Raw genomic sequence first — 25,100 nt, 5'->3', positions numbered from 1 at the left:
TTGGCCATGGCGTAAACCAACGGCTTGTGGTCGACGAACGCCGTGAAAGGTCGGCTCTCCACGAGGTGGCGGAAATGGCGGACGGCCAGGTGTAGACCGAGGAGCTCCCGGTCAAACGTGCTGTATTTGAGCTCGTTCGGCCGGAGCTGCCGGCTGAAAAAAGCGAGTGGCTACCAAACCCCGTTCACCCATTGCTCATGTACGGCGCCCACCGCGTAGTCGGAGGCATCCGTGGTGAGGGCGATGGGAGCGTTGAGCACCGGGTGAGCGAGCAGTGTTGTGTCGGCGAGGGCCCGCTTTGAGCTTTGGAAGGCCGCATCCATTGCTGCGGACCAGGCGATGTCGTGCTTGGCCGGCTTGCCCCGGAGGGATTCGTAGAGGGGCCGCATGAGTTGAGCAGCGCGGGGCACGAAGCGGTGATAAAAATTCACCATTCCCAGGAATTCCTGCAGGGCCTTTATGGTGCGGGGATGCGGGAACGTAGTGATGGCCTCGACCTTGGTTGGCAGCGGCACGGCCCCATTCTTGGTGATGTGGTGGCTCAAAAAATCAACGGCCGTCGTGCCGAAGTGGCATTTGGCCGGGTTGACGATGAGGCCGTGCTCGCTGAGGCGCCCGAACAGTGTTCGGAGGTGGAGGAGGTGCTCGGCCCGGGACGTGCTGGCGACGAGGATGTCGTCCAGGTAAACGAAAAGGAACGGCAGGTCACGCAGCACGCCGTCCATCAAGCGCTGGAACGCCTGAGCCACGTTCTTGAGACCAAACGGCATCCGCAAGAATTCGAATAAGCCGAACGGCGTGATGACTGCCGTTTTAGGGACGTCGGCCGCCCTGACAGGTACCTGGTGATATCCCCGTATGAGATCAATTTTCGAAAAAATGACCCGTCCCGCCAGACGGGCGGAGAAGTCTTGGATATGCGGGATCGGGTACCTGTCGGGGGTGGTAGCGTCATTGACACGGCGGTAGTCGCCACACGGGCGCCATCCACCCCCCGGCTTTGGCACGATGTGCAGTGGCGAGGCCCACGCGCTATCGGAGCGCCGCACGATGCCGAGGTGCTCCAACGCGTCGAATTCGGCCTTCGCCACGGCGAGCTTGGCTGGGTCGAGGCGGCGGGCCCTGGCATAGACCGGCGGGCCCGTGGTTGGTATGTGGTGCTCGATCCCATGCCGTACTGCGACGGCCGAAAACGTCGGCCGCGTGAGGGCCGGGAACTCCGTGAGCAGGCGAGCAAACTCGTTCGCCGCCGGGACGGCGCATGCCAGCTCGGTCGGCGCGGAGCTGCTCAATGTGCATACCAGGGAGCTGAAGGTTTCGGCGTTGATTAAACGATGCCGTTGGACGTCCACCAGCAGTCCGTGTGCGCAGAGGAAGTCGGCGCCTAGCAGAGCCATGGGCACGTTTGCGGTTACAAACGTCCAAGCAAAGCGTTGGCCGCCGAAGCAGAGGGTGACGTTGCGCGGGCCGAAGGTGCGGATGGTCGATCCGTTGGCCGCAACCAAGGAGGGGCCGCAAACCGCGGATTGCCTGTCCTGGTCAGAGGCGGATATGACGCTCAGTTGGGCGCCGGTGTCGCACAGGAAGCGCCGTCCGGACGCTTTATCCATGATGAACAGTAAGTTGCCCGTGTGGCCGGCGCTCATGGCTGGTAATGAACGCCGGCCCGGCCGTTTCCCGGCCTGCCGAAGGTGCACGGGGGTCGGCATGTCCGGGCCTTCTGTCCGAACCTGGCATGATAGTAACATCACGCTTGGTCAGGTGGAGGCCCCGGTCGTCGTGCTGGAGGTGGTCGGCTCGGTGTAGCGGCCGCCAATTGCGTCGGCAGTTCGGTCGTCGACCGTGCCGGGTGCTCGGGCGCCATGGGTGTTGCGTCGGACGGCGGTGGGTCCCATGTCGCCGCTGCGATGCGCTGTCCTGCGGCGGAGATCTTGTCGGCTTCTCTGGCAAGGGCCCGGGGATCTGTGATCGTCGTGCTTGCCAGGGCGAGGCGTACCGGGTTAGGCAGCTGACGGAGGAACAGCTCCCGGAACAGGAATGCCGGAGAGTGCTCGCCGAGCAGTGAAAGCATGTAGTCCATTCGCTCGGAAGGGCGCGTGTCGCCGAGCTCGGGCAGGTCGAGCAGGCGCCGTGCGCATTCCGCCGATGGGAGGGCGAAAGCGTCGAGGAGAAGCTTCTTCATCGCGCCGTATTTGTCAGCGGCTGGCGGGCTCTCGAGGAGGCTCAGGGCGCGGGCCGCGGTGGCCGAACCGAGCGCTGCTACCACATGGTGGAAGCGGGTGTCGTCGGCCGTGATGCCTCGCAGGGCGAACAGGAAATCCGCCTGTGCGAACCAAACCGCCGCGTGAGCCTCCCAGAAGGTAGGCAGTTTAAGGGCGACTGCCGTGTCCATGTCGGTAGGTCACCAATGAAGGAGCTGGGGCTCCCACGTCGATCGGAAGAATGGACGCGACAAAAAGCTGGAATTCATCCGAGTTGCTTTAATCAAACCAAACACTCAGGCACTCTGAAAAGCCCGTTTATCGGGCAGCAATATATATACATATTATCCCGGAGCGTTTGCCCAGGAAAGGCGAGAGGGGGCGTGGCCCAGCGTCCTGGCTGCGGCCTGGCAAGTTGAGGGCGAGCCTGCCCGGGCGTCCTGGACGAGCCCGGCATGGTGATCGCTCCGCGTCCTTGATAGGTGCAAGGCGATTGTGAAAACCCAGCGGTAGCCGCTACAGTATATGACATAGTTAAAATAATCTATATACGGAAATTTCCTTAACAAGGGAGGGATTTTAAGGAACATAACCCTTCCATATATTGAAGGGCTATTTTACTATGCTCTTTCGAGAGTGTTGGTGTTGTCTAAACAGGTTATTGGCAAGGGTTATATGTTGGGTGGTTTGCTGTTATCTTCCGAGCAGCCAGAGCAGGATTTTTTTCAATCTATTCAGAGTGTGGGTGATAGCTCGCATACTCTTCATGAAGGCCACCATGTGAACTTTAACATACAATAACTAATACCAGCAGATGGCACAAGCATCTAGTTTAAGGTCTATCTAAGATGGACAGGATGATAGTTAATAACAGGCAGGATGACAGCTTAATAGTTGGACCAAGATTTGAAGGATGAGCCAGCTCAGAGGCATGTGCGGATACTTTTAGGCTATCCTGCTAGCTATGTGTAGTGATTATGGAAACACACAAACTCATGCTCTAATCTAAACACGCAAATTAATGCAAAGGTGGATGCAAACTTTGCATCAAGTTCTTAAATCTATAGCTTCAAGGTTTGTTATAATCACATGTAAACAAATGTATAACATGAATCATTGTTGATATTAAATTGCTGCTGGTTATAGTTTGCTATGAGTGAGTGCCCATACTGAGAAGGAACTTGAAGGATGTCGGACCGAGAAAAGAACCATGAGGTCATTCGACATTCTTTTCCTAACCATCATAGTTAAGAGTTTAAAATGATTGATTGGTCATTTATTTTTCCTAGTCTCCTTTTTATATGGAGATTGAGGCTTATGGAAGAAGTGAAGTCTAAATTTGTTTCTTATCATTGATGATCGAGAGTCCTTGGAGCATCTTGCTTTTCTACATTTTCCACTCAACACTAAACTCTTCAGGTAGCATATTAAGACATATCTAGGTCTGCACGAAGCCTGGTGTTGGCTTAGCGGTTAGGGTGCCGGCTTGGGATCCAAGGATCCTGGGTTCGAATCCCGGTCGATCGCTGAATTAACGCCAGAGTGGTTGACTCAGCCTGTCATCCGTCCGAGGTCGGCAAATTGAGTACCAGTTCACTGGTAATTCCCTGTGTGTGTCGTAAGAGGCGACAAACAGGGTTGGCGACAGGAAAGGCATCCGACCTTAATATATTGCTTCAAAAGTGGACCAAGGTGCCCGAAAAAGGCCAACCTCTGCTCTGCGGGGGAAAAATGGCCTCTAAAGGTGGTTCTAGGTGTGCAGGGCTTTGAGGTGCGATGGATAGTAGGGAGCGTGCCAGTTCCTCAGAGCTTTATGACAACTGAGCTTTGTAGGCAACACTGAGGCCTCACTTTCAGGTGCAAAATAGAACTGTATTACATGTTTAGGTAGTCAGAAAAGTACTCGAAGCAAGTATTTTTATGAAGATAAATGCTGAATATTGTTTCGCATGGTTACTGTACACACATAGAGGGAGTGCTGGAAAAATTCCATTTATTGCAGTGGGGTAAATATAATGTGTAACAGGTGAGGTCTTGATATCACGGGGTCCAATCAGCGTATCCAAAGCTGACTGTGACTTGATAAGTTGGGGAGCAGGCATGGCAGTTCAGTATACAAGCTACTTTTCTTCTTGTTCTGCTTAGTTGCCTTACATATTGACACTGTTACTATAGAGTATAGAAGCTCACTTTTTGGTTCAGCATCCACATCTGCACATCCTTAGCTTTAAGTGTTCTCTTCCATTTACAGGTTTAGAAAGTTTACTTCGAGTTTAGAAAAACGGAATAATGGACTTTGTGCATTTGTACTTGAAAATACCAAAACAGTTCCCTCACGAAAGTAAAAAAAAAGAAGAAGAAATTGTAATATTAAAAATTATAATGCGGAGAAGAAGATGAACTTGATATTCTTTGCTATTCCGTTTATTAGCCCGTCCGCCATACAGCGGGAAACGGAGTTTCGCAAATCACTTTTGTATGTGTGTGTCTGTGTTCAAGCCGTAACTTTTTTTTAACCATCTGAGCTATTGTCATCCAATTTTAAACGAAGCTTTATTATGAGAATATGGAGAAGACAAATTAATAATTTGGTCAAAAGGTCAAAGGTCAGCATCACATAAAATCGTCAATTTTCATCCAATTGACCTGAAATGTTAAGAATTTGCATATTGGGTCACTGAATTAGTTCACTAATCAAAATATAGGAGCCGCTTTTTTAGATCAAGAGGTCAAAGGTCAAGGTTGCATAAAATCATACATTTTCATCCGATTGACCTGAAATTTAATTAATTTGCATATTGGATCACCGAATTGGTTCACCAATCAAAAGCTAGAAGCCGATTGTTTTTTTAAAATTCTAGATCAAAAGGACAAGGTTGCATAAAATCATCAATTTCCATCCAATTGACTTGAAATTTGAGCAGGATTTGCATATTGGGTCACTGAAGCCTATTGCTTTTGAGGTCAAAAGGTTAAGGTCGACTAAAACCATCAACTGTTTTTGTCATGTTTAGCATACAGAAGACTAAGCAGTCTGAATACAATGTGAATGCGTACGGGCTTTGCATTTTGAGATGTTTTCTAGTTGGATTTGGTTTGTTGAGAGTGCTCACCTAAAGTCCTTTTTGTTTTATTGAGTATTCAGCTTAAAGAGTGTGCATTTTCATGGTGACAAATTGTTTCATAAGTATCATGCATATTGGGTCACTGAATTTTGACCTTTGAGTTTTGTGGCCTAGGTTTAACTTACAAAATAATGGAATGTACAAGCTGTCATATTTGTGGTCTACAGGTTACAGCACTGCTTCATATAACATGCCATCGTTTTAGAGACTATAATAAGCCACCGTTCTGAGTGTCATCCTCCAGTACTTTATTGTGCATGTAAATAAGCCTCCCCCTATGCCTATAGCATAGGAGGAAGGCTTATTGCTGTTGTAGGATTTGTTTCCACAGGTAGTGCCCCCAATTTTTAATGGTACCACAAAGTTTCTTAGACCCCCCTCCCCCCTCCACCCCCACTCCCAGGAGTAATAAACCAACATGCAGAAAAAAGAAATTATTCCTGCACGCACAACACTCCAAATCTCCAGACTATCAATTTCCGAGCTGTATCTCGGAGCCAGCTCGGACTTTCGGAATTAAATTTTGCATCAAAAATGAAAGTACGCGGTGTTGACATAATTTTTGACCTTGACGAAATTTTAAGGTCATTACCCAATTTATAGTCATTTTAACATTTTTACCATAACTCAAAGAAAGTTTGTCCGATAGGAACAAAATTGCCCTCCCTAGATAGCCTAGTCGCCCCAGTGCAAGATGCAGTTACACTTTATTAACATCATACCCCTCCAGGTTAAAGGTCAAGGTCTTACACCCCTAGGAACATTAAACTGCCATTTAGGTTTTTCTCATTTTTCTGCCAATGTCTGAGGAATTTCAGAATGAAATTTTGCCTCAATAATGGGAATACAAAGTATGCGGGGTTGACATGTTTTTTTGACCTTGACCTAATTTTAAGGGCATGACCCAATTGTAGACATTTTAACATTTTTCACCATAACTTGACTAAAGTTTGTCCGATCTGAACGAAATTGCCCTCTATAGATAGCTGCCTTTCCACTTACATTAATTTTGGTAACTTACATTAACGTAATACTTGCATTTACACTTATAATTGTAAGGCACATTTACACTTAATTTACATCATGTTCCTGCGAGTTAAAGTTCAAATGGTGCTCTGAAAAAATAAACGCTGCTTTGTCATTGGGTTTACTCTGGGTTGCTTTGCATCCTATTTTTCAACCTATTTTTGTAATGATCCTTGTTTTTCATGTTATAAATGCTGGCATATGTACTTGTATTTTTTAAATCTAAATAAGTAATACTTTTTAATTCATTTTATTTATTTGTAGATGTTGTTACAATCATTGCAAAATTTTTTTTCAATATCTTGATTTTCATTTTTTATTGTAAATCATTCACAATTCAGCTTCTGGCTATGATGATTTGTTAATAAAACCATTAATTTAATTGAATTGCTCAATTTTGCCAATTGGAATCTCAAAGACCGCTTGACCTCCCAAGATGTTCTTGCATCATACTATACCTGCACTGAAGTTGTACACCTGATATTTGATGTGTCCTTGACCTACTTTTCTCAGATTGTGACCTAATTAAAAAAAAAAAATTTTAATCACAATTTGAATAATATTCCTCCGATTTTCATTGAGTTTTGTGGATAGCTTGTAGATGGGGGACAAATTTTTAGTAATTTACACGCTATCCCTAAATGTTGAAGGTCAAGGTCACATGGGAGTCCGAAAGGAATATGGCCATCATTGGCTCGCGGCCATGGGTCAGTCACGGCGATCGCCAAGGGTAAACCGCTGTGGGTCAGGGGTGGTTTAGCCATGGCGCTCGCTTTGTGATCAGAGATAACTAGTTATCGCATGACTTCCAAAAATAATGGGTGATTGTGTGCCAGGGTGATTATAATAATGGGTGAGTTCGTCCATATTCCAAATTCCTCTCCTATGTCTGCAGTTGCATCAAACCTATAGAGCTGCACCTAGGTAATGAATCAGAATGCAATCTTTGGTTTTGCAATCTATACTGGCAAACTACACTAATTTGGTTTTGTGTAATTACTGAAATGGTTTCTCTTATTTCAACCTGAAAAATCATTTTTCAAATTTTTCATTTTCATACATTTACAGTGTTACTGCTGAAGTGCACAGTGGACATCAAAGAGAAATAGATTAGTACCCTAATAGTCCATTTTTTATTCTTATAATGACTTCCTGTAATCTATGTGGATTGCTTTATGAAGGCTATGTAAGTAGTAATTTTTGGAATAGTTATTTCCTATTTTGATTAAAAGCTGCTAAATTTGATTATAGATCATATTTTGAGTATCTAAAAGCATTCTGGTCATTGATTTGGAAATTTAAGGACTTTGGGGTTGGGTCATGGTAGGGGTAGAGTCTGATGTAGAGTCAGGTAATAAATCAGTCCTGCTTTACAACTATTGGCTGATGTAATGCCCTGCAATATAAAACAGTTAGTAAATATCATAACGAAACATAATGCAACTGATGTGCCCATTGAATGGAGTTCTCTTCATGATGATGGTACTGAATGAGTCTAAGAACATTTAACAGGATATGTGATCAAGAAATGAGAACTTGGACAGACCTTAACAATAACCATGTTCTGATAAATTGATGTAGTTCCTGGAAAGATGGTGGTGACCTTTAAGTTCTGAAGAGGATAAGAGGGGAAGAAGTTACCACAATCATATGCTTTCTTTGCACTATCTATTTCTAGGCAAAGAACAGAGGATGTATGTTGGCAATAATTGATAGGTACTTTCTCAAGATCTGCTTTTTTCTGCACAGGTGGTACCAGGGAAGCGGTATTCTGCACGTGTTGCCCCAAACCATCTCAACGTATACCTGCAGCTTGCTTCATTAATTCGTGCAAACGAGTCTCGTCTCCAGGAGGCTGACCAGCTGTATCAACAGGCCATTGCAATGCGTGCTGACTTCAAGCAGGCTTACATCAGCAGGTGTGTTGGTCATGTTGGGCATTGTTGTTGTTTTTTTGATGTTGAACATTGTTGTTATTTGGTGTTGGGCATTGTTGTTGTTTGGTGTTGGGTACTGTTGTTTGCTTTTACGTGTTGTGTGATGTGTGCACATCCATGCGTGTTGCGTTGTGTGTGTGTGTGTGTGTGTGTGTGTGTGTGTGTGTTTGTGTGTCTGTCTGTCTGTCTGTGTGTGTGTGTTGCACAGGAAAAAAACAACCGTACACACCCAAAAGAGGTACACCAGCACCCGGCCTGGGCATACCCAGCACAAAAGCAAACGCATAGGCACACAGAAAAAAATGCGTAAATACATTAAAACGGTGAAATAACACCAACATTTAGGAAAAACTGTAAAATAGACAATACCGGAACAGGTATCCTTAGCTTCCACACACAGCTTTTCATGGTCGAGAAAATGGTACCTGGCTAGGAAGGAACTTTGAACCAGATCCATTAATAAAACCTATTGAGATAATGTGTCTCTTATGTTTCCATGAGATAATGTTAATAATAATAACTAGCCGAAACCCGTGGAACATCCACGGAAGGGAGGATGTGGTGTATGGATAGAGTGTACCATTATGGATGGCATAGGGGATTTGCTTGTCCAAGTAAGAGTTAGGAAGAAAGATGAGAATGAGGAGTGCGTATATGAACAACGATCGCCGACACCGGCACAAATGCATGCTCTGGATTGTCCACTCAGTGGACGGCTTGCTTTCGCCTTCGCCTGTCCAATGAGCGGACGGCTTGCTTCGCCTTTGCCCAGCAGACGCCAATACGATGGCGTCGTAAGATGGCGTCGTATCGGCAGTTAATCGGATGCTTTTGGGCCCCAACGTCGGCTAATTCAGATTTTTCGAGTATGGCTGTACGTGATAAACAAAGAGCGCGGTTCGTAGATCGTAAATCCATTAGTGCCGTGGACATCGGGTCACTGGGTGCAGCGTAAAAGGGATAACAAAGTCGAGTCCTTACGCTATTATTATATAGATAATAATATAACTTCCCTCACAAGGAACTTCAATACAGGATGCCATTAGGCCCATCAAAGTCGACACTATGGTTGTTTGTCCATACTCTATTATTTTTAAATGCAGTGTCGAGCAAGGAGAAGGAGCATGCACCAGTTTTAGTCTTTGGTACGGCTCAGCCAGGATTTGAACCACTGACCTCCCAGACTCAGACTCGGCGCTCAACCATTATGCCACCGATGTTGTTACCGATGCTTACCGATGCTTACCGATGTTGGCTTACCGTCAGCGTCACTGTTAGTAAATTAACAGAGGAATTTTAAAAGTGTGATTACCAGATAATTGTCTAAATGATATATATATATTTATATATACAGTATACAGTCATGTGAAAAAGTAAGTACACCCCATGTAAAGTTTTGAATTTTTCAACATATTTCAACATACAGATATTTGATCTTCATTTCAACAATATTGAAAGATAAAGGTGATATAATATAACAAATATCATGAAATATTTACATTTTGTAGTCCATTGTATAATTTAAATAAACATAAATGCAAATTTCGCATGTGGAAAAGTAAGTACACCCATGGCTCTCATAGGTGGTATTGCCCCCTTTGACAGAAACAACCTCAAGTAGGCGTTTCTTATAATTGTCTACCAGTCTCTGACATCGACTGGGAGAAATTTTTGCCCACTCCTCCATGCAGAATTCTTTCAGCTGTGCGATGCTTGAGGGGTTTCTTGCATGCACAGCTCGTTTCAAATCCCCCCACAACATCTAGATGGGTGTTAGATCCGGGCTTTGACTTGGCCATTCCAGAACCCTCCTTTTCTTTCTTTTAAGCCATTCCTTGGTGGATTTACTGGTATGTTTAGGGTCATTGTCATGTTGCAAGGTCCACCTTCGGTTGAGCTTCAACTTTCCGACAGATGGTCTCACATTATCCTCAAGCACCCTCTGGTACAATGAAGAATTCATAGTGGATTCTATGATGGTGAGTTTCGCAGGCCCTGATGCAGCAAAACTGCCCCAAACCATAATATTTCCACCACCATGTTTTACAGTTGGTATCAGGTTCTTGTGGTCAAATGCTGTCTTTGGTTTTCGCCAAACATGTCTTCTGGTACTGTGGCCAAATCGCTCTACCTTTGACTCATCTGTCCAGAGCACATAGTTCCAGAAGTGCTGGTCTTTGCCTCGGTGTTCATTGGCAAACTTTAGTCTTGCCCTGATGTTCTTTCTGGACAGCAAAGGTTTCCTCCTGGCACACCTCCCATGTAGATCAAATTTGTGCAGCCTCTTTCTAATGGTAGACTCGTGCACTTTGACAACAGTGGCAAGAGCTACCTCTAGGTCACGTGACGACATTCTGGGGTTCTTAGAGACTTCTTTCAGCATCTTGCGGTCTGCTCTCGGGCTGAACTTGCTGTGGCGGCCTGGCCTGAACAAGTTGGCAGTTGTTTGGAATCTTTTCCACTTGTAGATGATCTTCCGGACAGTCGAATGAATGATTTCAAATTGTTTGGAGATCTTTTCAAATTTCTTCCCAGACTCGTAGGCATCTATAACCTTCTTTCTGAAGGCCTCAGAGAGCTCTTTTGATCTATGCATGGTGACGCCGCACACTTCAACAAAGAGTAAACCAAACTAAATGTCTGAGGTTTAAATAAGACAGGTTCCTCCAAGATCCTCTCTAACGATGTTCTAATCATTTGCACCTGAGCTGGTGCACTTGATTCTAAATTTAGGTATTTGAAGTAGTGATAAATGTAGCGGTGTACTTACTTTTTCCACATGCGAAATTTGCATTTATGTTTGTTTAAATTATACAATGGACAACAAAATGTAAATGTTTCATGATATTTGTTATATTATATCACCTTTATCTATCAATATTGTTGAAATGAAGATCAAATAGCTGCATGTTGAAATATGTTGAAAAAGTCACAACTTTACATGGGGTGTACTTACTTTTTCACGTGACTGTATATATATGTATAGATGCTGTATAGATGCTCGGCGACTAAGTGAGCGCCGTCGGATTTTCGTTTTTGACAAAATGATGGAAAAACTTGAACAATGCTACTGCATCAAATTTTGTGTTTCATCAAACTTGCATCAAAACTGCAACTTCGTTTCTGGGTCGTACCCATAAACCCAGGACTCATCGCCAGTGATCACTGTGTTGAGGAAGCTGGGATCGCTGTTCACAGTCTCCAGCATGTCCTGTGCGATCTCCAAACGGAGTTGCTTCAGCTCAATCGTTAGCAGCTTTGGTACGAACTTCGCTGAGATTCTCCTGAAGCCCAAATCCTCCTTCATAATGGAATGAACGGTGTTGAATCTTGCGGATCGTTTCCACTTGGGAATCGCCAAGCTTCACACAAAATTTGATGCAGTAGCGTTGTTCAAGTTTTTCCGTCATTTTGTCAAAAACGAAAATCCGACGGCGCTCACTTTCATTTCCTCACTCATCGGCGGTCTGCCGTCGAATGACAGCTTCTGCAGGTGTGAAAAAATTCACGCGTGTGCATTAGGATCGCCTACATACGTGCACCAATCAACGCCTCCCTAGCTTCTTTTTTTTTACGCACGAAAAATAAAGGTTGGATACTTTTTGAACACAGTAGTATATATATATATATAAATATATATATAAATATATATATATATATATATATATATATATATATATATATATATATATATATATATATATATATATATATATATATATATATACAGTGGTACCTCGGCTTACGAGTTTAATCCGTTCCGTGACGGAGCTCGTAAGCCAAATCGCTCGTAAGTCAAAGCAAATTTTCCCATTCAAATGCATTGAAATGCTATTAATCCGTTCCAGCCTCAAAAAAAAAACACCAATTTTTTTTAGGTGCTTTTAAATAACAAAAATGTACTTTATAAATAACAAATAATGTATAAACAAGCACGACCTCGTATATACTGTACATAATACAAGAGAATGTAAAGAAATAAACTGGTTTTATTAAGCAGAGGAGAAGAGCATGCCAGGTGAGGTGTGCGTGTTGTCGACTTGGCGAGGCAGTACGATCGTACTCCTTCTACGATATGTACGATTTTGAAGCAGAAGGAGTCCATAAAGGCTATAACGCCAGCCAAGGGCGTTACGATTATTTCAAAGCTCCGGACCTCTATCCATGAAGATATGGAGAAGTTGTTGTTTGTGTGGTTGAAGGAGAAGCAGCTCGCAGGAGATACCGTGACCGAGAGCATCATGTGTTTGAAAAGATTGAAACTCGGATATCGAGCACGGACCACGAGGTGTTTTTTCTTTTTTCTTAATCTCGGTTTCAGTGAACTTTTGCTCTGTGCTCACGTGTACTGTACCTGTACCTGTAATGGTACGTCAGAGGATGGCACCTGTTGTCATCATATTAAGTGCAAGATGTTCTGCATCGTAAGTTGGTACACCGTGGTCTTTCGGCGGTGTTTAAGCCGGCCGTCTTGGCTTCTGTCACCATTGGCATTGAGTCTTTCGATGTAGGTAGGTCGTTGTGTGCCGGTGCCTTGGCCGAATTCCTTCATTGCTGCATTGTTAGCTCACCTGGTTTTTTATACCACATCTTTGGTTATCGGACCAGCGAATGACGTCATCTCCTCCAAAGTATGGCTTATTCTCACTTGTCTTGGACGATCTTCTACTTCTAGCCTTCCACCGTGCATTTGGTGTCCACTGTACTTACTGTACAGTGCCTGGTAAAATTGATGTAATGGGTTTTTGACCGTCAACGCCATGAACCGTCATGAACCGTCATGAACCGTCAACCGCCATGAACCGCCATGAACCGCTAACACTCAAAAGCCCATTTATCGCGCCTTATAAAGCAAAACGCAAACCGAAAGCCATGCCTCTCAAGCGAGGCGTGCTTCCGTGGTCACGTGATCCACAGGTGTAGCTCATTATACCCGCACGCGCGACACGCTTTGGCGGTCACGTGACCAGCCACTCTGGAGGCGGGGATCCCTGCCGATGACGTCACCGGCTGGAGCAAGGAGATTCCTCGCTCATGTATTTCGACGATTGCGTGTTTTATATCCAAGCAGAGATGCTTTCACGGCAAGATAACCGCGTGACCGGAACCGGAAGCCACAACCGGAAAATTCAAAAAAATAAATTTTTTGAGCTCGTACATCGGATCTCGGCTCGTATCCCAAAGCAACAAACCGCCCGAGCGACGGCTCGTATCCCGAAAAACTCGTACGTTGGGGCACTCGTAAGCCGAGGTACCACTGTATATATATATATGTAGCGGCTACCGCTGGGTTTACCCAATCGCCTTGCACCTACCAAGGACGCGGAGCGATCACCATGCCGGGCTCGTCCAGGATGCCCGGGCAGGCCCGCGCTCAACTTGCCAGGCCTCGGCCGGGACGCCCGGCCACGCCCGCCCTCGACTTGCCAGGCCGCGGCCAAGACGCCCGGCCACGCCCCCTCTCGCCTTTCCTGGGCAAACGCTCCAGGATAATGTGTGTATATATATTGCTGCCTGATAAACGGGCTTTTCAGAGTACCCGAGTTGTTTTGTGACAATAAAGAAACTCGGACGAATTCCAGCTTTTTGTCGCGTCCATTCTTCCGACTACGTGGGAGCACAGCTCCTTCATTGGTGACCTACCGACATGGACACGGCAGTTGCCCTTAAACTGCCTACCTTCTGGGAGGCTCACGCGGCGGTTTGGTTCGCCCAGGCGGACTCCCTGTTCGCCCTGCGAGGCATCACGGCCGACGACACCCGCTTCCACCATGTGGTAGCAGCGCTCGGTTCAGCCACCGCGGCCCGCGCCCTGAGCCTCCTCGAGAGCCCGCCAGCCGCTGACAAATACGGCGCGATTAAAAAGCTCCTCCTCGACGCTTTCGCCCTCCCATCGGCGGAACACGCACGGCGCCTGCTCGACCTGCCCGAGCTCGGCGACACGCGCCCGTCCGAGCGAATGGACTACATGCTTTCGCTGCTCGGCGAGCACTCTCCGGCATTCCTGTTCCGGGAGCTGTTCCTCCGTCAGCTGCCTAGCCCGGTACGCCTCGCCCTGGCGAGCACGACGATCACGGATCCCCGCGCCCTCGCCCAGGAAGCCGACAAGATCTCCGCGGCAGGCCAACGCATTGCAGCAGCGACCTGGGGCCCACCGCCGTCCGACGCAACGCCCATGGCGCCCGAGCACCCGGCACGGTCGACGACCGAACTGCCGACGCAATTGGCGGCCGCAACGCTGAGCCGACCACCTCCAGCATGGCGACCGGGGCCTCCACCTGACCAAGCATGGTGTTACTATCATGCCAGGTTCGGACAGAAGGCCCGGACATGCCGACCCCCGTGCACCTTCGGCAGGCCGGGAAACGGCCGGGCCGGCGTTCATTACCAGCCATGAGCGCCGGCCACACGGGCAATTTACTTTTCATCACGGACAAAGCGTCCGGACGGCGCTTCCTGTACGACACCGGCGCCCAACTGAGCGTCATACCCGCCTCCGATCAGGACAGGCAGTCCGCGGTTTGCGGCCCCTCCTTGGTTGCGGCCAACGGATCGGCCATCCGCACCTTCGGCCCGCGCAATGTCACCCTCTGCTTCGGCGGCCAACGCTTTGCTTGGACTTTTGTAACCGCCAGCGTGCCCATGGCTCTGCTAGGCGCCGACTTCCTCTGCGCACACGGACTGCTGGTGGACGTCCAACGGCGTCGCCTCATCAACGCCGTGACCTTCAGCTCCCTGGTATACACATTGAGCAGCTCCGCTCCGACCGAGCTGGCATGCGCCCTCCCGGCGGCGAACGAGTTTGCTCGCCTGCTCACGGAGTTCCCAGCCCTCACGCGGCCGACGTTTTCGGCCGTCGCAGTACGACATGGGATCGAGCACCACATACCAACCACGGGCCTGCCGGTCTACGCCAGAGCCCGCCGCCTCGACCCAGCCAAGCTCGCTGTGGCCAAAGCCGAGTTCGACGCTTTGGAACACCTCGGCATCGTGCGGCGCTCCGATAGCGCGTGGGCTTCGCCACTACACATCGTCCCAAAACCAGGGGGCGACTGGCGCCCATGTGGCGACTACCGCCGCCTTAACGACGCTACCACCCTCGACAGGTATCCGATCCCGCACATCCAAGACTTCTCCACCCGTCTGGCAGGACGGGTCATTTTTTCAAAAATCGATCTCATACGGGGATATCACCAGGTACCTGCCAGGGCGGCCGACGTCCCTAAAACGGCCGTCATCACGCCGTTCGGCTTATTCGAATTCCTACGGATGCCGTTTGGCCTCAAGAACGCGGCTCAGGCGTTCCAGCGCTTGATGGACGGCGTGCTGCTTGACCTGCCGTTCCTCTTCGTTTACCTGGACGACATCCTCATCGCCAGCACGTCCCGGGCCGAGCACCTCCTCCACCTCCGAACACTGTTCGGGCGCCTCAGCGAGCACGGCCTCATCGTCAACCCAGCCAAATGCCACTTCGGCACGACGGCCGTTGATTTTTTGGGCCACCACATCACCAAGAACGGGGCCGTGCCGCTCCCAACCAAGGTCGAGGCCATCACCACGTTTCCGCGTCCCCGCTCCATAAAGGCCCTGCAGGAATTCCTGGGAATGGTGAATTTCTATCACCGCTTCGTGCCCCGCGATGCTCAACTCATGCGGCCCCTCTATGAAGCCCTCCGGGGCAAGCCGGCCAAGCACGACATCGTCTGGTCCGCAGCAATGGACGCGGCCTTCCAAAGCTCAAAGCGGGCCCTCGCCGACGCAACACTGCTCGCTCACCCGGTGCTCAACGCTCCCATCGCCCTCACCACGGATGCCTCCGACTACGCGGTGGGCGCCGTACATGAGCAATGGGTGAACGGGGTTTGGCAGCCACTCGCTTTTTTCAGCCGGCAGCTCCGGCCGAACGAGCTCAAATATAGCACGTTTGACCGTGAGCTCCTCGGTCTACACCTGGCCGTTCGCCATTTCCGCCACCTCCTGGAGGGCCGACCCTTCACGGCGTTCGTCGAACACAAGCCGTTGGTTTACGCCAGACGTGGCCAGACGGAAGCCTCTCCTCAGTGAAAGACACATGAAAGCCTGCTTAGAGTTTGCAAAAAAGCAGCTAAAGGACTCTCAGACTGTGAGAAACAAGATTCTGTGGTCTGATGAAATCAAGATTGAACTGTTTGGCTTCCGTCTGGCCACTCTGCCATAAAGCCCAGATCGGTGGAGTGTTGCAGTGATGGTTGTCCTTCTGGAAGTTTCTCCCATCTCCACACAGGATCTCTGGAGCTCAGCCAGTGACCATCGGGTTATTGGTCACCTCTCTTACCAAGGCCTTTCTCCCCCGATTGTTCAGTTTGGCCAGGCGGCCAGCTCTAGGAAGAGTCCTGGTTGTTCCAAACTTCTTCCATTTAAGAATTATGGAGGCCACTGTGCTCTTGGGAACCTTCAATGCAGCAGAGATTTTTTTGTAGGCTTCCCCAGATCTGTGCCTCGACACAATCCTGTCTCTGAGCTCTGCAGTCAGTTCCTTCAACCTCATGGCTTGGTTTTTGCTCTGATATGCATTGTCAGCTGTGAGACCTTATATAGACAGGTGTGTGCCTGTCCAAATCATGTCCAATCAATTGAATTTACCACAGGTGGACTCCAATCAAGGTGTAAAAACATCTCAAAGATGATCAAGAGAAATGGGAGGCACCTGAGCTAAATTTCAAGTGTCATAGCAAAGGGTCTGAATACGTATGTCAGTGATATTTCAGTTTTTTATTTTTAATAAATTTGCAAAATTTTCTAAAATCCTGTTTTCTCATTGTCATTATGGGGTATTGAGTGTAGGTTGATGAGGGGAAAAAAAAGAATTTAAACGAATTCAGCATAAGGCTGCAACATAACAAAATGTGAAAAAAGTGAAGGGGTCTGAATATTTTCTGAATGCACTGTCGGTATTCAACTCCATGTGTCAATGCTTCGTAGAAGCGCCATTCGCAGCGATTACAGCTTCTAGTCTTCTTGGGTATGTCTGTATCAGCTTTGCACATCTGTATTTGGGGGAATTACTCCCATTCTTTCTTGCATATTTGCTCAAGATCTGTCAGGTTAGATGGGGTGCGTCCGGTGAACAGCAATCCTCAAGACTTTCCACAGATTATCAATGGGATTCAAGTCTGGCCTTTGGCGGAGCCACTTAAAGACTTTCATGTTGTTGTACTGCAGCCATTCCAGTGTTGCTTTGACTGTATGCCTGTGGTCATTGTCCTGTTGGAATGTAAATCTTCACCGCAGTCTAAGGTTGTTTGCACTCTGAAGCAGGTTCTTCTCAAGGATTTGCCTGCATTTGGCTCCTTTCATTGTTCCCTCTATCCTTATAAGTCTCCCAGTCCCTGCCGCTGAAAAGCATTCCCATAGCATGATGCTTCATGGTAGGGATGGTGTTAGACGGGTGATGAGCTGTGCTCGGTTTCCACCAGATGTAGCGCTTTGCATCCAAGCCAAAGAGTTCAATTTTTATCTCGTCAGACCACAGAATATTTTGCGTCATTCTCTCAGAGTCTTTCTCGTGCCTTTTTGCAAACTCCAAGTATGCTACCATGTGCCTTTTTCACAAACAAATCTCAATTTAATCCACTTTAAATTTAGGCTGTGTCACAACAAAATGTGAAAAAGTCAAGGGGTGTGAGTGAATACTTTTTGAAGGGTCTCTCTCTCTCTCTCTCTCTCTCTCTCTGTGTCTCTCTCTCTCTCTCTCTCTCACTCTCTCTCACTCTCTCTCTCTCCCTCTCTCTCTCTCTGTCTCTCTCTCTCTTTCTTGATATATATATATATATATCTATATATATCTATATATATATATATATATATATATATATATATATATATATATACAGTCACGTGAAAAAGTAAGTACACCTCATGTAAAGTTTTGACTTTTTCAACGGATTTCAACATACAGCTATTTGATCTTCATTTCAACAACATTGATCGACAAAGGTGATATAATATAACAAATATCATGAAACATTTACATTTTGTAGTCCATTGTATAATTTAAACAAACATAAATGCAAATTTCGCATGTGGAAAAAGTATGTACACCCTTGGCTCTAATAGGTGGTATTGCCCCCTTTGGCAGAAACAACATCAAGTAGGCGTTTCTTATAACTGTCTACCAGTCTCTGACATCGACTGGGAGAACTTTTTGCCCACTCCTCCATGCAGAATTTCAGCTGTGCGATGTTTGAGGGGTTTCTTGCATGCACAGCTCGTTTCAAATCCCCCCACAACATATTGATGGGATTTAGATCCGGGCTTTGACTTGGCCATTCCAGAACCCTCCATTTCTTTCTTTTCAGCCATTCCTTGGTGGATTTACTGGTATGTTTAGGGTCATTGTCATGTTGCAAGGTCCACCTTCGGTTGAGCGTCAACTTTCCGACAGATGGCCTCACATTATCCTCAAGCACCCTCTGGTACAATGAAGAATTCAAAGTGGATTCTATGATTGTGAGCTGCCCAGGCCCTGATGCAGCAAAGCTGCCCCAAACCATAATATTTCCACCACCATGCTTTGCAGTTGGTATCAGGTTCTTGTGGTCAAATGCTGTCTTTGGTTTTTGCCAAACATGTCTTCTGGTACTGTGGCCAAATAGCTTGACCGTTGACTCATCTGTCCAGAGCACATTGTTCCAGAAGTGCTGGTCCTTGCCTTGGTGTTCAATGGCAAACTTTAGTCTTGCCCTGATGTTCTTTCTGGACAGCATAGGTTTCCTCCTGGCACACCTCCCATGTAGATCAAATTTGTGCAGCCTCTTTCTAATGGTAGACTCGTGCACTTTGACATCAACAGTGGCAAGAGCTACCTGTATGTCCCGTGATGACATTCTGGAGTTCTTAGAGGCTTCTTTCAGCATCTTGCGGTCTGCTCTCGTGCTGAACTTGCTGGGGCGGCCTGGCTTGAACAAGTTGGCAGTTGTTTGGAATCTTCCCCACTTGTAGATGATCTTCCAGACAGTCGAATTATTGATTTCAATTTGTTTGGAGATCTTTTTAAATCCCTTCCCATAGTCCTTGAGCCAGACCAAAAGTAATGCTCCGGCGGGGGGAGTAATTCTCATTATGATTTTCCATTAGACCAATGTCTCAAGTGTCAGAAAAGGTGTGATGGACATCTGAGAACGGTAGCTTAGTGCCCGGATGGACGCCATCTTTGAAACCACCCAGCTCGAAAATGCCCATTTGGTGGGGTACATTGTTGCACGTGTATCTGGACTTCTATACTAGCTATCGATGTGTGGTTGACGACTAAATATACGTCCGATGTGTACCGTCTAAATAAAAAATAATATGAAGCATTTTGTTTTAGATTAATTATTATAAAAATCAATTATCGAAAAAAAATCATATATTTTTCAATATTTTATTATTAGACTTGTACTTTTTTTAGTGAAACAACACTGGTATGATTTTCCAAATTATGCATTGTGCTACACCGTTTATCTGTCTATAAAAATAACTCAAAAACTAAAACATATCATCCACCACGAGTTTACAACAAATAAATGTAAAGAGGCATAAAATGACTTAGGCCGCCGCTGGCATTATCTATTCTGACGATAACGCAAGTTAGGAATGTCGTACGGAGAGGATTTTAACACCATACGATATCTAATAAGCAGGCGGAAATTGTTACATAGGAAATCTGCACTTTGGTGGCCATCTTGGATTTCAAAATGGCCGCCAATTATATTAATTATTCATTACTAGAGTTTGGAAAGACGTATGGAGCTGATTTTAACACCATACGATGTATATTCCTAATAAGCAAGCATGTCATTGAACATGTCATGTTTTAGTCAAATAACACCGGTATGATCTTCCAAATTATACATTTTGCTAAACCGTTTATCTGTCTATAAAGATTTTCAGGCAATTTGGCCTGCATTATAATAGAGAACAACATATGCTATACAATATACAGTGCACACAAAGTTAATCATCAGAGTCGCCATCAGAGTCATTGGCATCCTGAGCCACGATAGCATCATCCTGCACCATGTTGGAGCATCCCTGCAGCTTACACACAACAGTGCACTTCAACCCATTCAGTATGCAGGAGCAATCTGACGGTCGACACGTCCTTCTGCATGTGCATGAGATGAGATTCAAGACGACATCTGGAGCTGGTAGACCCACCATCCATCGGATTGTGAGCGAACCGCCATCATCGAGTTCCCAACCATGTCCTGCTGATGGTGTTGGGACGTCTGGTAGGTTTTCAAGGCTGCGTCGCCAGATAGCCGCCTGATAGTTGGCCCTAAGCGTATGCTGCATCAAGGAGTCTTCACAAGGCGGCAATTGTCCAGATTCGATCTGGCCCTTCTTTGCACAGAACATGTGATAACGGAGCGAATTAACACCGACGATCTTCGTGTTCTTGGCGTACAGCTGACACGTGAAGGCCTGAATGCTATTGAAGACGTCTGTTGGTACATTCCACGAAGATCCCAGATCTGTGAATGCTTGAAGATACAGCTCATTCGCTTGCACAAGCTTCAAAGCCTTTATCTTTCCTTGGCTAGCCAGAGCACTTACAGTGTCACACCCGCTCCATGCATGAAGCCCTGGCAATGCACTGCAAACTCCAGACCCCAATACCGCAGCCAACTTTCCAACGTCGATCATTCTGACTCGAACCTTTGTTCCTCGTCTGATGAAGAGCTGACTATCGATGGTTCTGCTGAGATGAAGACTGATGATCAGAACGTCGGTGTCATCTGCCACTAAGATGATCGTCTTGTAGTGGGTAGCGGCGTGCTTTGCGTGGAGAAACATACGCGTGTCTGCTTCCTCGTGGCTACATTCGAGTGCTTGCACCAACTTCCACCTATCGCGGGTCAGTACCAGACATTTTTCACCACAGGTGACATACAGTGTTCTGTTGCCTAGCTTTTCGCGATTTGTTTCATGTTTCCACGACTCCGCCAGAAACACAACCAGTTTCTCCTTTGTCTGGCTGCAAGCAAGGAGACGCCGCCAGTTCATGATTTTGTGTGCGGGTCTGATCTCGCTGAAACTGATGCCTTCATTTGAACCGCGGTTCACACGCTCAGCTGCTTTGATGGATTCTTCTGTGTATGTGTCAAAGACAACATCGATGCGCTCACTGCCTTGACCAGCGTGAAGCGCTGCAGCAAGGATGCGGTCAGATAGTTCTTCGAACGTGTCGTTCTCGCCATGCATCTTTTGTATGAGAGCCATCGCATCAATTATTGTTGCACTTCGCTTGTCAACGTTCTCGGCTGGTTCCACAAGACCTTCCATGTGTTTCGCAAGTGCAGCTTTGTTCGTTTTTTTCATTGACCCATCAACGTTTGCCAAAGACCATGGTAACGGCCCTAGTGGGTGACAAAGGACAAGTTGCATGTCGAGGTTCCTTGTCTTGGCGATGAGTATCATGGTGGCAAACAGTTGTCTGTCAGCTCTCAGGACGATCTCCTTGTTTGTGCCCTTCACAACTTTCTGCTTGATCTTACCAAAGGTCTTCAAGTTTAGCTTGTTCAATGTGTCATGAAAGCCTGTTCCCTCTTCAAGACGTTTCTGGAAGCTTTGATACGCCGCTTCCCCCTTTTGCAGGGTGTTGAGTAGGTCATTAGAAACGTCCTCCCTCGCAGCCGCTCCGGTAGATATACTGAGAAGACATGACGGATCATCGGCGAATGGATTGGTCCAGTCATTTTCCAGTAGATCACAGATAGCTGTGACGCCAGACTCATCACGTTTGATGCGAGAAGTAGACAAGTCAGGGTGCTTGGCGTGAGATGTGTCGCTGCCATTCACAAGGATAGTTTCTCGTAGTTGCCTCAGTGCAGTAGCCCGATTTTCTGCAGTTAGATAGTATCGTGACACAGCCCCTTGTCGAAGACTAAAACCTCGTGTTCCTCCAGCTGTTTGCGTATCTTTGTTTACTGTTTCTTCTGTTGTCTGATCAACAGCGATTCTGGCAAATGGATTCCCTGGTCTAAGCTGTACGGAGAAGTAGCCTTGATTGAAATGCCTGTACAACTCGGGGCATGTTTCGTGGAGTTGCGTCATCTGTGCATAGTACACTGGTAGATATCTAGCATAGTTCACCTTGTTCATTGCGAAACACCAAGGGATCACTCTTCTGACACAAGCCAAGTGAAGCATCCAGTCGCCTTCTCTATCCGCACGAATCAACCCCAGCAGGGTCTCTACCATATCAATATACATCATCCAGAAGCGAGCCAGGTCTCCATGTTTGGTTCGCAGAAAATGTAGGTATTTCGCGAACATGTCAAAGCTCTGTACACATGAATCATCATCGAGAGCAGCAGCGAGAGTCTCGTGGCAAACATCCTCCTTGATGCTGCGAATTTTGAGGTCAGTGCTTCGAATCTGGGGTTCCTTGTCAGGATGATTGCTTTCTATCCACACCTGGAAGCCCTTCCAAATGATGCGCATTAGTGCCTCGTACATCAACTTGTGGAGTCGCACAGCACGGTTGTATTGCTTGCCTTCCAGAACCCTGTTGATGGAACCTTCAGCGATTACTCCTGACTCAACAGCTACATCCCGAAGGCCTGCATCTCCAAACATTTTCCCAATGCTCGACATGAAGTTACAGATGGTATGGAAGTTCCCCATCATGAGCACGATTCTTCCATATCGATCGACATCTTTCCATGCTATTTCGGTCGCCTTAGCAAATAGTGCCTGGTCTAGCACCACCGGTATACGCTCAAGCTGAAGTGATGACATGATGTTCAGAGCTTCTCTGAGGATTTCTTGCACTGTTGCCATATCTGTGGCAGGCGCGTTTATAGTCGGCAGGTAGCCAACTACATCTTCCGTCACCTGAACACGATCTCTAGTCATGATGTTGAAACCAGTCCACGAACTGATTGTCTGGTCGCATGGTTCCAGCATGCGAGTCATAATCCATACGTGATTTCGGCGCTGCGCAAGGGATGTTGCGCCTGCAAGAGTGTCAGAAAGATCTGCAGGCTTGATTGCAGGTGGGCCCTCTCGTTTCCCACCACTGTATATTGGAACTAAATCGCTGGATGACGGGATAGATCGCTTCTTATCTGCTTTGGATACTGCCGATGGAGGTTGGGGCGGCAAACACGACTGCGACTTCGGTTGGACGATGATACCGTTGACGCGATGCGATGTTCCGCCACCACTCAGCGATTCCTCTAGCCTGTCGATGTTATCGAATGCTAATACAGTCGGGACCGAAGGGTGCACATGTGACGGAAGTGGTACTGTATCTTTCTCCACACTTGCTAATTTGTCTATGCATAGCGCTGTCTCGATTTCTTCCAGAACTGTGTACGAACATCCGTGCCCGAGTCGATTCAATATTCTGATGACCTCTGTATTACCGGTGAGCGTTTTCATGACCCACGGAAGTAGGACATGCTTCGATGTTCTGATGGTACCCCGGTGTACAGCATTGATGATATCTTGAGCCATCGACCATACCAGTGTGTCGGCACGCGCAGAGCTACCCCCACTCCCGCAAATCAAAGTATGCAGAAATACACGAAGAGAATCTGGTATCTTCACGTAATCTGAAGTGAGTTCTGCTGGCTGAGGCGGCCAACATTCATTGTAATGAGCATCTTTGATCTGGTGTCGCAGTGAAGTAGCTGCACGCACAATGTTACTTTCACCGTCCGTTCGTTCAAATGCTTTCACTTCTGCTTTCAGGTTTACGCACTCTGCAGCAATCTCTCGCTTTGTCAGATTATCGGGCATCAAGTATACACGGTGTTTCACATTGAAGAAGATGAGCGATTCTCCAAACTCTCTTTGTAATGTGCGCTGCAGATTCTTCTTGATGGAGTCACGAACATCAACTGAAAATGTATCTGAAGACAGGATATCTGTTGCAACATCAACTATTGGAACAATCCTCGGGTTCAAGAACAAGTCAGTGCGAATGAAATTGAATATACATCGTATCATTTCTTTTTTCTCGATATTATCTTCAATGTCAGTTTCTACTTGAGGTTTTTGGGGCCGTGTGTAGTTTCTATAGCAGGAGAAGTGGTAGTGAGCCTCAGCTGCAACCATATCTCGTGTAGTCAATGCCAAAACTCTCTCATCATTGCGAGCTGTCGCAGCATCTCTTATTGTCTTATCTGCTCGAAGTTCAACAGCCAAGACAACTGTTTCACGGGTACGACTGCCTTTTATGAATTTTGAAGCACGCTGGCAAAAATGCATTTATCATCGTAGACCGTTGAAGTTGATCCTGTCTCTTCCCGTGATGATCGCCGTCGCACCGCATCGCCAGTATCAACTGAAGAACTTCTAGCTGCATTGGTCAAAGTAGCTAGGTGGTTTTTGTGAGTGAAGTCTGATCTACAAGCCCTATGGTATAATATTGGAATATTAGGAAGTTCAACTGCGCCTTCTTGGACTAGCTTTAGAATTGGATAAAAGTTTCTAACTGTGGCTGCGTCACACAATGTCTTCCAAGAACTGTTGCCCGCTGCCTTGCTTAGTTCAGAGAGTGGCGACTTCTTGCTGCACAGGATGCACGTTCCGGACTCAGGTTCAATCTTCGCCCGTTTCGCCTCGACACCAGCCATCTCAGCTGAAAGAACAAAAAGACTGACGTTAGATTACTCCGATATCCGAAAAGCTCGCCAGCTTACATAGACATACTCATCCAAGTCAGTGAACATGTTAGATGGCGCCACAATACAACTCTATAATAGAGTTGTATGTGGCGCCATCTAACATGTTCACTTTTAGTTCTTAAGCCACCCACCCCCCCCCCCCCCCCCCTCAGA

General features: G+C 47.0%; 1 protein-coding gene across 4 annotated transcripts in view; it reads left to right on the top strand.

The window, feature by feature from the left end:
• Positions 1-25,100, top strand: part of TMTC3 (transmembrane O-mannosyltransferase targeting cadherins 3) — a 254,285-nt gene that overhangs the window by 191,393 nt on the left and 37,792 nt on the right. For all 4 annotated transcript variants that reach the window (XM_078774384.1, XM_078774385.1, XM_078774386.1 and 1 more), the window contains one exon: positions 8,102-8,271. In XM_078774384.1, the coding sequence (XP_078630510.1) occupies positions 8,102-8,271 (170 nt within the window). The remainder of the gene's footprint in view (positions 1-8,101; positions 8,272-25,100) is intronic.

This window comes from Myxine glutinosa, chromosome 3, assembly GCF_964187855.1.
Source record: "Myxine glutinosa chromosome 3, kmMyxGlut1.1, whole genome shotgun sequence".
Lineage (NCBI taxonomy): Eukaryota > Metazoa > Chordata > Myxini > Myxiniformes > Myxinidae > Myxine > Myxine glutinosa.
Note: the sequence above shows the minus strand (reverse complement) of the source record. Positions and strands in the feature narration are given on the sequence as shown.